Below are 12,509 nucleotides of genomic sequence, written 5' to 3' on the forward strand. Positions count from 1 at the left end.
TTTTTGGTGGGGTTTTACAGAAATAGAGATTAGTTATTGATGTGTGCCAGTGAAGGAGTGGAAAGCAGCTAAAATGCCTTACACGTACAAGACATGGCTTCCAAGCTAGGGAGTCAATCACACTGTTAATCTCCCTAAAAATATGTTGTATTGAATAATCTAAGAAAAAGGTTCTAAGATATTTGATATCATGAATGACACTGATGGCCTCAATTGAGGGAGGGGTGGTGGAAGGAAGAAAGGAAGAGGCACCATTCACTATAACTTTTGCATATGGTATCTATAAAATATACGATAGGAAAAACTCTTTTTTTTTTGGTTGGTAGATGCTTTATTTATATTTTCAATTGGAATTAAATACTTTCTATTTATGCACTTGAAAATTAAATACCAAAATATTTCATAATATAAAATATTATTATTATTATTATTATTATTATTATTATTATTATTATTATTATTATTATTATTATTATTATTATTATTATTATTATCATTATTATCATCATCATTATTATTATTATTAGGATAAGACAATAGGAGATTTATAGATGTTGCCAAGAGGCCTAGGACTAATACCTCACATTTAAGAGGTCATAACTTCAACTTTCTTTGGAACCCATAAATGGTATTGTGATTGAATGGTAAGGGTAAGGATGTATATTTTAATTTTTCTTGAACCATAAACATTATTGTGATTGAATGGTGGGTATCTATTCATGTACACCATTAGGTATGGGTATGTATTAACAAAAAGACATATTATGTATGAGTCTCTATCCGTATATATATAATCTTTTGCAAGATTCAATCTAAACCGTTGGAGTCCATTCTTTCAAGGGGCATATCCTTCAAAGGTTTCCTTGAAAGGGCACCATCACCCCTATAAATGGGAAGCCCCCTGTAGCATTCACAATTTTTTTTATTTTTGGACTCTCTCTCTCTCTCTCTCTCATCGATTTTGGAATTGAGCACAGCCTCAAGGTATCCCAATGGGGCCTCATCAACAAGTGCACATGGACTAGAGGGCTAACACAACCTTGGGAGATTAATTCACACTAATCTGATTACATCAATTGGGAGAACTAAAGTCCTAAGGAGAGTGCTTGGTGACACGATTCAACCTACCGATTTCTCCTAACTTTCTCAATTGTGGTGATTGCAAAAGACAAATTGCAATGAAGTGCTACTACATATTACAATAACAGGGTCAAACAATGGTTGCCTTTATCGCACATATATTCTTATGTTTACCCCTTCCCGGCTTCCCCCAACACCCCTGCAAATATATATATATATATATATATATATATAAAGCATGTTTCAAATGTGTGCCAAATAGGTTTGGACCTTAAGGCTCTAGCCTAAGGCCTGGTCCAATGATTTTAAAGTTGAAGCATGGATGTTTCATTGTATGTCATTTTTTGGTATATGTGTTAGTTTATATGATAAATGATCTCACGTTCATCACAATAGTCAAATCTTAGTCAAATAAAAAAAATATAAATGGCTTAAATTTTGATATATAATTTTAACGAAATCACAAAAATACCAATCATATGAAAATTAATTTTTAAAAAAATGACATTTTTGTAATTTTACTTATTTTCTCTGCTTAATTTAAGGTAAAATCATACCAATGATATGATGATATGATTAAAAAAAAAAAATCACAAGAATAGGATCATGTAGTGTTATGTAGTAGTAGTGAAGAATTATACTTCATTGGACATAATGACATCTAGATTTTTCATAATTAAAAATGCCAGAGAACGTGAGGTCAAAATCTTCCGATGGGAAACGAGGCAATTCCTGGACCCAGTGCACCGTTCCGTTCCATTCTTCCAGCAATGCAAAACACAAGCATCATGCATCATGCATCCATTAAGCTAGCTATCCATTCAGCTGTGCTTAAAGTGGGTCGGTTCATATATTGGTCACCACCAGTGGTATCAAGTTCCGTCCTCTTCATCTCAGGTTGCCAACGTAAATCTCTTGATTAACGTCTAAATGTATCTTCGTCTAATTGCGAGTCTGGATCCTCTGTAGTGAACAGCAATGAGAATTCAACGGTTAAGAGATTTTCAATATGCATGTCAACTATTGGAACTCATTGTTAACTTATCGCTTATTACAATGAATTTTTTCACCTTAACCACTCATGATCTTAGCCTATTGTACCCGACTCACATTTTGTTGGATTTCGATTTATTCCATTTTACCCATGTTTGAGGAAGCACAATGAAATCAGTAGGATCGACCAATCTGGTCAATTTTCAGATCTTTGAATATTTTAATCAATGCGAGTTGATTCTTCATTTTTATGTTTTTTTATTCGAAACTCTGGTAAGATCGAAATGTTGCTAATGCCCAACCCACTTTATATAGTTTGAACAAATTTCATTACTTAATTTTTATTAAAATTTGATCCATGAGATGAATGTTGGGTTCTTTATCACATAAACTATTTTTTGCTAACAAGGAACCCTTGAACCTACCTAGTTTTACGCTTTAGGGCCAAGGAGTTTATCCTGGCTATTAAAATAAAAAAATAAAAAAGAAAGAGGGCAATTTCTCATTTAATTGAGTTACATGTGCTAAAAATTCAATATTAATAAACAAAAAAATTAATTCTAACATATGTACTATCAAGTGGGTAAATAATGAAAGTGTTGCATTTTACTAGACGTAAGAGATATTTACAAAGACTTCCATTTTATTTACTATTTTTGTTTACATCATTTGCAAATCTCAAATTAAATAAAATTAGAGAAAGAATTTCAAACAAAGTCAGAGTACTATTTCCCTCTCAAATGAGATTTCTCATTATTTTCTCCTTCCTACCCTAACGATGCATGTCTATATGGTCCATTTATGTGACATGCTGACTCAACATGCATTGGGGAGAAGAGTTACCCTCTCCGCATAGTATTCTACCGTCCAAAGAATTTTTAGACCACAAGTTAAAATATTTAATGTACAATTGTTTTGTTTTTCAATACCCCATAAATGATGAAATCCCATATGAAAAAGTCATCATTTGAGAAGATCTAAGTGACAATGCACTTGGAGACTGGATCAGGATCACATGTGAGAACAATCTCATACATTCCTGCTATGTGAATTTGAAATTCACCTTCTTTCTCTTCATTTAATAGATTTCAGATCCACTGACTAGAGAATAAGAGACTATTCTCATATATAAACCTGATCCGGATTCTTGCACTTGGACCCTCAATTGGAAAAATTCATACATAGCCATCAATTAACTAGAGTCCAAAATTTCTCATACTTTATTTATTTAGGTTGGGGGTTGGGGGTTGGGGGTTGGGGGTTGGGGCGGTGGGGGGCGGGGGAGCTTTTCAAACATACATACTTCACCGGCCACAAAACGCCAACCCCCAAAATGCTGATGTTCTCTGACCCTGAATTGAACCCTGAGGAGAAGGGGTTACCATTAATGATAACAAGCACCACTCTACTCTGGGGGTATACAACAACCTAACATGAACAAATCATAGGATCCGAAGGTTTATCTGCTTTAAACGTTCAAAGCTTTCAGTAGGATATATGAACTAAGAAGAGATTGGATATGACATTATCCCCTAGATCATCTTCAGAACAAATCCTATCTAATTCTGATACTTCTGGGCATTCAAAATTTGCCGAAAGAAGAGAGAACCAAATGCGTCCAATTCTATTCTATTATGCAACCTGCAACAAGTCAGCGACTGAGAGACACAGCCAAAGACAGAATGTCCTTGTTCGTGACTTTAGTGAGGTGGAATCCATTATTACCCATCTCCCCAAGCTATTGTGAATAGTAAACTTGGAAGAGACATTTTATCAAACATCACAAAGGCGTATATTGTGTTCATGACCCACAATGCAGAATTGCAGATAGCAGGGCCTGCATCTCCTCGTGCCACTGGATTTGTTTGTTTGGGAATGTAGATTGCTTCTGGATTACCTCCAATCCAAAAATAAAAATAGAGATCTGGATGAAGACCCAAGAAATCTTCTGGGTTCAATTTGGAAGGACCGAAGAAGAGGGAACCAAGAAATCTTCTTTCACTTGAAAAATATGATATAAACTCAATGATTCTAAACTGTCTTTGCATGAACATTCATTGCACGAAACCTGAAGCGAAGTGAATGATTCTAATGTAAATTACACATAGGAAGTGGGACCTTAAATTTTGGAACTGAGAAGAAACAAAGTTTTTTCAAAATCTGTGGTTTTTTGAAGATCTGATTCAATAAAATTGGGTATCTTGCTATAACTTTACCCAAAAGAAAAAAAGAGTATCATGCTATAAGATGTGATTAGTGTTATTGGTTTTCTGCTATTTTTTAGGATAAAAGAAGAAAACAATGATAAAAAAAAAAAAGAATAAAAAATAATAATGAGTTATTTAAAAGAGTTTTGGAGGGCAATTCACCTGATATGATTTCAATTCTTCATATCATCTCTCTTGGCGGTGTACGATGTCATGTGTTTTATCTCAATTTAATCTAGAAATATTGATAATTTTTTCCAAATATTGACAGGTTGCAAGAGAAGTAAGAGGCCCTCTATCTAAATATTCTATTTGGGAGTTATTTATTAAGGGTAAATTTTATATATTTTTGTATTAAGTTTATTTGTAGCGAGGATTCTTTTTCCTATAAATAATTTGAAAAGGAGTGAGGACGAGTGTTGTAAACATGTAACCCTGAGTGAAGGATCATTTCACCGTAGACATAAGCAAATCTAATCGATCGAACCACATAAATATGTGTTTATTGTGTGATTATTTGTTCTTATTTTTTTATTTTTTTCTACATCATTTTAAGGTTACATTTCTACGCTTTCATGGTTTCAAAACTCAAAATCAATTACTGATTTTTATCCGTAGATTCTAAGTTAATGCTGATGTGGACTGACATTAGACACGTGTTACAGCCAAGATGGGTTTTTTGCCTTTTTTTTTTTCCCCCAACTTTACATATACTCGATGGATGGATGGCCCAATACCGGACCAAATGATAACCCTGTGTAGGGGACCTCTGTAAAAAAGAGACTGAGGTGGAATCAGAACCAGAACTAGAACCAGCAGACAAAAGGCAGTGCTACGACCTTTGGTTTCCTTTTTGGCGTTAAAAGGCTTTAATCATTAATTATCATTGATTTTTTGAATTTATCTGGCACGAACTAAAACTAGACCCCCTTTGGTGGGGGCCATGGGTTGATGCTGATTGTTGGATTACGGATATTTGAGTCCATAACATGTGATGAGTCCTTACGGCGCAGTCAACTTAAAATTCTATGAGATTAGTGTCATTGTGGAGCCACCCATGACCAAGGAACCAGGCCTAAGGTCTGCAATTTTTGGGACCCAACCATTAGGGTCTTACTAATTAAGTATTTAAGGCCTGCGGGGGTTGGACGTGCTTTTCATTGTAAACGGTATAATGACATAAGATAACCGGTCACCAGTACGGCACTGCTTTATCTTTTTCTCCTTTTTTTTTTATTAATTATATTTATTCATATATTTTTTAAAATCTTTATTTATATCAACTATGATCATGGTTTTAGGTATTGATATCGATCATGATGGATATTGATATATATGGTTAGTATTAGATATAGACCGTGATCTCTTTGAGAAGAAGGGATCAACCTCGAATCTAAGGGTTCATCCTGAAATCTATCGTCTTCATTATTCTTTTTATATGATGGAGGTTGAAAAATGCCTCCCACTATTCCTATGCACCGTCCTAGTTCAATGATGAACAATAATGAAGTAATATTTCCTTCACCGTGAGTGAACAGTGACATGGTTCAATTAAAAACAGAGTATCTTATGAAAAAATCACATATGGAAAGAACTATTATGGATAAGAGGAATTTTTTAAAGATATTAAAATTTTATTGGAGTTTGTGAACCCTACAATACTAGATCAACCATCCTACATGAATTTAGGAAAAAATTTCAGAGTGCAAGCAATTTGCTACCACGGATTTGTCCTAGTTCTATAAAGACAAGATCCTTCACCACATTGACCCTGTTTATAATTAAAAAAAAAGGGAACAAGCAATTCTGTCAAGTCTTAATTGAAGTCATCACACATCGATTCTCTAGTTTTCCATTTCCTGGTTTAAAACATAAATTCAAGATTCATGAGAGAGAGAGAGAGAGAGAGAGAGAGAGAGAGAGAGAGAGAGAGAGAGGGAGGTACTTATTTGAATTTAAAGGGTGGGGAGGACAAAGATTCATCATTTTACATGTGTTAAGTAGTGGTGTGTGTTGTGTTAGTGGGTGATTTCAATTGACATTTCAACCCCATCGATGATCATCTATGTTGGGTAGGCCATGGAAGAAGAGGGTTCAAATTTTGAAATCCTAGCTAGGGTTGTTGGGTAAGGTAAGAAAAAGATGAAACAAATGAGATTTTTCCAACTTTACTAGACTTGGACTCTCAAAGTTGGTGCTGACATATAATGAGTAGGAGAATCTCTTACCCTTTTGAATAGAGACAAATGAAACGTTTGCATCACTAAATACCTTTCTTTGTATTATAATTAGAACACTTTAAATCACTATATTGGTTCCTTGGGAAGAAGAAAACACAGTTGTGGGACTTAAGGACGACTTCCCACTTTTTATTATTCCTTGTCCTCATACCTTTATCTTTTATATATATATATATATATATATATACCCTTATACTCACATTTCATATAGTATATATTAAGTATGGTCTCTGCTTATTTTGACTTTGGTTTTTCGAAATTGGGAAATTTGAAACACGAGAACCTCTTTTTTCTATTTCCCCAGATAAGATAATAAGATAATAATATAAATCTGGTGGATTAATCTAAGGTTTCTTAATAAGTTTGCCACGTGGAGAATGTCCGCGACTTTATGGCTCTTTTGTACTCAGTATCACGTGTTCGGTTTGAGTCAACTCAGAGTCGGGTTTCAACTCAAAAGTTTAGTCCTGACAACCTGAATCTGCTCGAGTTCGCTCTGAGCCCAAATAGGGCTTAGGCCAAATTTTTGACTCGGAGGGCGAGTTAGAATTGAAAAACCCTAATATAGGGTCAAGGATGGATTCAGACTTTGCTTGAGGCCTCAACTTAGCCTAATTCAACTTGAAATTTAACCCTGATTTTTTTATATTTGAATTTAGAGCTCTTATAGGTATTTTATTTTTTATAGTTTTATAATGTATAAGATATGAATGGCAAATATGATTAATCCAATCATTGCAAAAGCCAAGGTCAACCTAACCTAGCTCAGCCCGACTCAGCCCCAACCCGGCCCTCACAAAGTCAATTAGGGCTGGATTGGATTGGGCCTGGGTTGAATTTTGAGAACTTAAGGTTGGATTAGGGTTTTAAGAAACCCGGCCCAATTTGGCCCTATTTCACCACCCCTATCAGGTAGTAGGGCTGAAATAGGTCCAAGTTTCTTAAAACTCTAACCCAACCATGCCGGGTACATACCAACCCAACCTGGCCCTAATTGACCCTGTTAGAGCTAGATTGGGTCGGGATAGTCTAGGTTGGGTTGGCCCTGATTTCTGTAATGATTGAATTAACCTAGTCATATCTTATATGTTAAAAATTATAAAAAAAAATGAAATATCAATAGAAGCTTTAAATTCTAATATGAAAATTCATGGTTAAATTTTGGACTAGGCTGAGGATTCAACCTGAGTCTGATCCAACCCTAATCTAAAGTTGGGGTTTTTCAACCCTTACCCACCCTCGGGTTCAGAAAACATGATACAAACCTTATTCGGATTTAAGACGGATCAGACCGGGTTCAGGTTGTCTGACCAAACTTTCACCGTACCAGCGAGTATCTTTTAATTTCTTCTTCGCCACTTTTTTTTTTCTTATAATTACAAAAATACCACTAAAAAAAAGACAAAGCTACTTGCCGACATTTGCGGTTACAAATCAAAATCTGCCGTAATTATATTGGAATTGGTTACTGTTTTAGAGTTGGACGGAGGTTGACGATTTGTGACTGATGTATAACGGCATCCGCCAGTTGGCATGTTATCCCGCTATATGCTATAAATACGTGTTCTAATCTTCTCTCTCTTTGTCTGACTCATCAACTTTCTGTTCTTATATCTCTCTCTCTGGTGTGCGCTTTAATGGCAGGTTGAGTAAGGAACAAGAAAGCTTTATTGTTGTTGTATTTTTCGCGCTTTTTGATCGCTACTAGTTGGTTTTATTGTCGGAATGGGGAGGAAAGATCAGAAAAAGAATGATACGGAGAAGATAGAAGCTGTTCTTGAGTTGTTGAGGAAACAAGCTCCGCTTACAGTGAAACAGGTGAGATGAATGTTTCAAATTCACTGAGCTTCTTCCCCAATCACTTTGAAGAATTATTTTTTTTTCCTTGTTCAAGCTGTTTCCTGTTTCCGGTATTTGGTTTTCCGGCAGGGTTACAGTGGTTTTTGCATCTAAAATGCTTTGGAATTTGCGGTTATGTCTTGATTCCGTTGCAGATCAATGAGAGAGAACTGTGCCATTCTTGTCTTAACATGTAGTATCTGTTTCTTATGTAGGAAAAGTTCTGCAACTATGCTTGTGTGGGGCGATTTCTGAAAGCAAAAGGAGACAGTGTGAAGAAAGCAGCGAAGCATTTAAGAGCATGCCTTTCTTGGAGGGAGAGTATCGGCACTGGTATGGTTTCTTCTTCTTCTTCTTCTTATTCTCTCACTTTTTTCTCTGGAGAATCTTCTTTTTCTTTCTTCAAATGCAGAAACAAGCTGTTCAAAACTCCACTCTGCATCTCCTGTTTCCTCCGATCTTTCTTACTTTTTGAATTTTTGTTTTTTTCTTTTTCAAATTCCTGTTTCTTTCTTTTCTGTTTCCTCCTCTGTTTGTGGGGACAGAATATTTGATTGCAGATGAGTTTTCTGCCGAGCTTGCAGAAGGTTTCGCTTACGTTGCTGGTCATGACAACGATTCCAGACCTGTTGTGGTAATTGCCAATGGATCTCTCTGTCACACAAAAAAAAAAAAACACATACAAACTCATTTCTTCTTTTTTGAAAATAAATCCAGATTTAAACACTAAAGAAAGAATTTGTATTTTTCTATCTACAGATTTTCCGTATTAAACAAGATTATCAGAAGTTCCACTCTCAGAAACTGTAAGTATGAAAGAGCTAGCATCTTAATCTTAATTTTCAACTTCCCATGCAATTCGTTTCAGAGAAACTCTGTCTAATGCTGCATGTTTTATTTCTTTAGGTTCATCCGTTTGCTGGTATTTACACTAGAAGTAGCCATTGGATCCATGCCTAAAAACATCGAGCAATTCGTCCTCCTCTTCGATGCTAGTAAGTTAATCTTCTTAGCTCTCTTCTTCACAAATGATCCTGCGTAATCTGGTCTCCCAAAGGTTAATCACTCCCAAAGTAACATGCTCCGGCAGCATCACTGAAACATTGCTTATTAAATTACCAAAATTATATCCCGTTCACGTTCATGTGTGAGTAATCGGGAATGGGAATCAAGCAAGAGGGGCTGCAGGGGTCATTATGAGATTTTCTGAGGCAACTTTTGTGCCTCCCATGTCCAGAAATTGTCGGTGATCCGGCACGTTCTGAAGTTTTGGTGTTCAGACAGGGGAGTGCCCTGTGATGTCCTCGTCGTTTTCCAGTAATGGTCGATCTGTAAAGGGAAAAGATGGGATGTGAGTTGTCCGAGAAATGGTCAAGCGGCTATTTTGATTGTGACTTGTAGAGAATCTTTTTTGATTTTATTTTTCAAAAAAAAAAAAAAAAAAGTAGTGGAGATTCTCCTATTTAGCAGGGACTGATAAGTTTCTTGAGGGCGGAGGGAAAAAGAGAGTTCTTAACGTCTTAACGACTTCTCCCAAACATGGTATGATATTAAACGCGTGCCATTGCAGGCTTTTACAGATCAGCTTCGGCTTTTATGAATTTATTATTAGCATCATTAAAGATCGTATCGGAATACTACCCCGGACGGTTGGACAAGGGCTTCGTCATCGACCCTCCCTCCCTTTTCTCTTACCTCTGGAAGGTATCTCTCGAGGATTATTCTTTATTCATTTCAACTTTAATTCCATGGTTCCCTGTTCCCCCCCTTTTTCGAAAGTTCTTGGATATAAGGGTATATGAGTCATTTCCCTGTGCAGGGAGTTCGTCCATTCGTAGAACTATCGACGGTGACGATGGTGGTGTCTTCACTCGACTACGAAGAGTCATCGGACTACGATTTCACGGCATTCCCGCGATCCTCCTCTCTGCGTTTCGATCCCTCATCGATTCCGTCAACGGGGAAGATTGGCACTTCGTCCTCTACCCGGTTCGCCTTCACGGTCTCTCAGCATTTCGACTCTGTCAAGCCTTGGTACCTGAGCTTGAAGGACACGTCAGCATCTAAGGTGGGGACCACCAGCAGCCCATCTGCATCTCTCATGGGCCCCGCTCTCATTTCCTCAAACACCGCTCGTTCATTCTCTTTCGCTTCACCGGCTGCCAGGACCCCACGTTGCAGCACCCCTGGGCCCACCAGGAAGAACCACCAGTTCTTCACTTCGACCCCATTGCCACAGAGATTCAACAACAGCAGCAGCAGCAATCCGAGGACACCAAGACCATCATTCCTTCAATCTCCCGCTATGTTCTTCAGGAAAGACAACGAATGCCTCGTCAGCCGAACGGGGAAGAGCCGAGAGTCCTTCTTACCCTTCTTGAGGTTCTACAGAAGGCCATACGACGAGATGGTTTACAGGTCAAAGATGAAGCCACCACTGGGTGGGCTCATCTCCATCGTCTCTCCCCATATGAAACGCCGCCACATGTCACAATCTCAGAGGTTCTAAACACACGAAGTACATACACATTTCCCATATATATTATTATAATTGATCATAGTTAATAAACCTACTACTAATAATGACTGTCTCTCTTTAAGATCGAAATGTGAAAAGGGATACTAGCGGTGACTGCGTGAGTTTAGAGAGAGAAAAAAAAGCAAGCTAGAGACAACGTACTAAGCGGGGTGTGAACTGTTGTGCATTGTTGTCTCATTTTTGGGTCTTGTAGTCTCTCTGTCTCTCTGTCTTTAATGGAGTCAAAGTCTACGTTTCGGGGTTCGTCGGAAAGTGGAGGTATTGGAAAAGCGATAGCGTGGTCGGGACGCCCAACATCGTATCGGAAACCATTCGAGAGTAGATGGAGAAAGCCGGGTCAGGAAGACCAGGAAGGGAAAAAAAAAATCCATGTTTGGTTTTGATTTTGAGAAATCAACTTTTTTTTGACTTTTGAGGAATCTTTGACGTTAGTTTGGTAACTTGGTTAGTTTGGTAACTTGTTAATAATGAAGTTTGAAAGCTCCTTCTTCGATGTGAAGTTTTTCTATAACCTGATCTGCAACTTCATTTTCTTCTTGTTTTTTATTAGTTACCGAGTGGAGTAGGAATATGTGTCGTGTTTTGGTGTTTGCGAAGTCAAAATGGTTTGGAAATTGCAACTGTACAAGCACACACGTCCGGGTTGTGTTTGTCGGGTTTTAAATTGTCAAGTTATCAAGGTTCTGTTTCTCTTGTAGGGCTGACGTAGTTTGGAGCCTTCATGTGATTCTCCAACTCATGGGGTCTCCATCTAGCCCCAAATTAATGTTTTTGGTTTATATATATTGTGTTTGTCGGGTTTTAAAATGTCAAGTTATCAAGTTTCTGTTTCTCTTGTAGGGCTGACGTAGTTTGGAGCCTTCATGTGATTCTGCAACTCATGGAGTCCCCATCTAGCCCCAAATGAATGTTTTTGGTTTATATATATTGTGTTTGTCTGGTTTTAAAATGTCAAGTTATCAAGTTTCTGTTTCTCTTGTAGGGCTGACGTAGTTTGGAGCCTTCATGTGATTCCCCAACTCATGGGGTCTCCATCTAGCCCCAAATTAATGTTTTTGGTTTATATATATATATATATTTATTGGTAATTATCATTTCATTCAAAAGCATGTGAGGAACACGAGGTAGAAGGATTACAGAATTCCTTCAACCATGGAGTGGAACACGATCAAACTGTCGTACATGCAATAGACAGGGCCTTCCTGGCTAGAGTATTTGCAACAATCGGTTGAGTTGAAAGGGACTACTTTGTTTGGCTGGTGAAGTAGAGAAATAAGTCCGAAGCAATCTGATTCAGCTATAATATCGTCCAAACCATGAGTAATGCTTTCTAGTAAACCACTTCTTAATGCCAAGGCTTTACCATCCAAGATGCTTTCAAATACTTAAACCTCCGATTTAGCTAAAGTGATCATCCCTTCATGATCTCGGATGACTATTCCTATGCCACATCTTTTGTGATCAGAGTTCCAAAATGCATAACAATTTAATTTAAAGTATGGCTGGGAGTCGGGGAAGGGGCTGGTTTTTTCTTTTAATCGGAAATAATATTGATAAGGACAAATATGTGTTGGAGTATAGAGTTTGGGTACGGATTAAACATTAAGACTT

General features: G+C 37.2%; 1 protein-coding gene across 1 annotated transcript; it reads left to right on the forward strand.

Annotated features, from left to right (window-relative positions):
* Positions 1-8,100: 8,100 nt before the first annotated feature.
* LOC122071229 lies at positions 8,101-11,397 on the forward strand. The gene is made up of 7 exons (XM_042635548.1): positions 8,101-8,338; positions 8,575-8,692; positions 8,905-8,993; positions 9,119-9,165; positions 9,266-9,354; positions 9,930-10,063; positions 10,179-11,397. Exons 1-7 carry the CDS (start codon positions 8,246-8,248, stop codon positions 10,866-10,868), a joined length of 1,260 nt encoding a protein of 419 aa, XP_042491482.1. The 5' UTR covers positions 8,101-8,245; the 3' UTR covers positions 10,869-11,397.
* Positions 11,398-12,509: the final 1,112 nt, after the last annotated feature.

The sequence above is a fragment of the Macadamia integrifolia genome, unplaced genomic scaffold (assembly GCF_013358625.1).
Source record: "Macadamia integrifolia cultivar HAES 741 unplaced genomic scaffold, SCU_Mint_v3 scaffold_198A, whole genome shotgun sequence".
Taxonomy (NCBI): domain Eukaryota; kingdom Viridiplantae; phylum Streptophyta; class Magnoliopsida; order Proteales; family Proteaceae; genus Macadamia; species Macadamia integrifolia.

Excerpts from the sequence above, each read along its gene's own strand:
- LOC122071229 (XM_042635548.1), top strand. The coding sequence starts at position 8,246 with ATGGGGAGGAAAGATCAGAAAAAGAATGATACGGAGAAGATAGAAGCT. Across the intron at positions 8,339-8,574 it reads CTCCGCTTACAGTGAAACAG|GAAAAGTTCTGCAACTATGC; the intron begins GTGAGATGAATG and ends TTTCTTATGTAG. Across the intron at positions 8,693-8,904 it reads GAGGGAGAGTATCGGCACTG|AATATTTGATTGCAGATGAG; the intron begins GTATGGTTTCTT and ends TTGTGGGGACAG.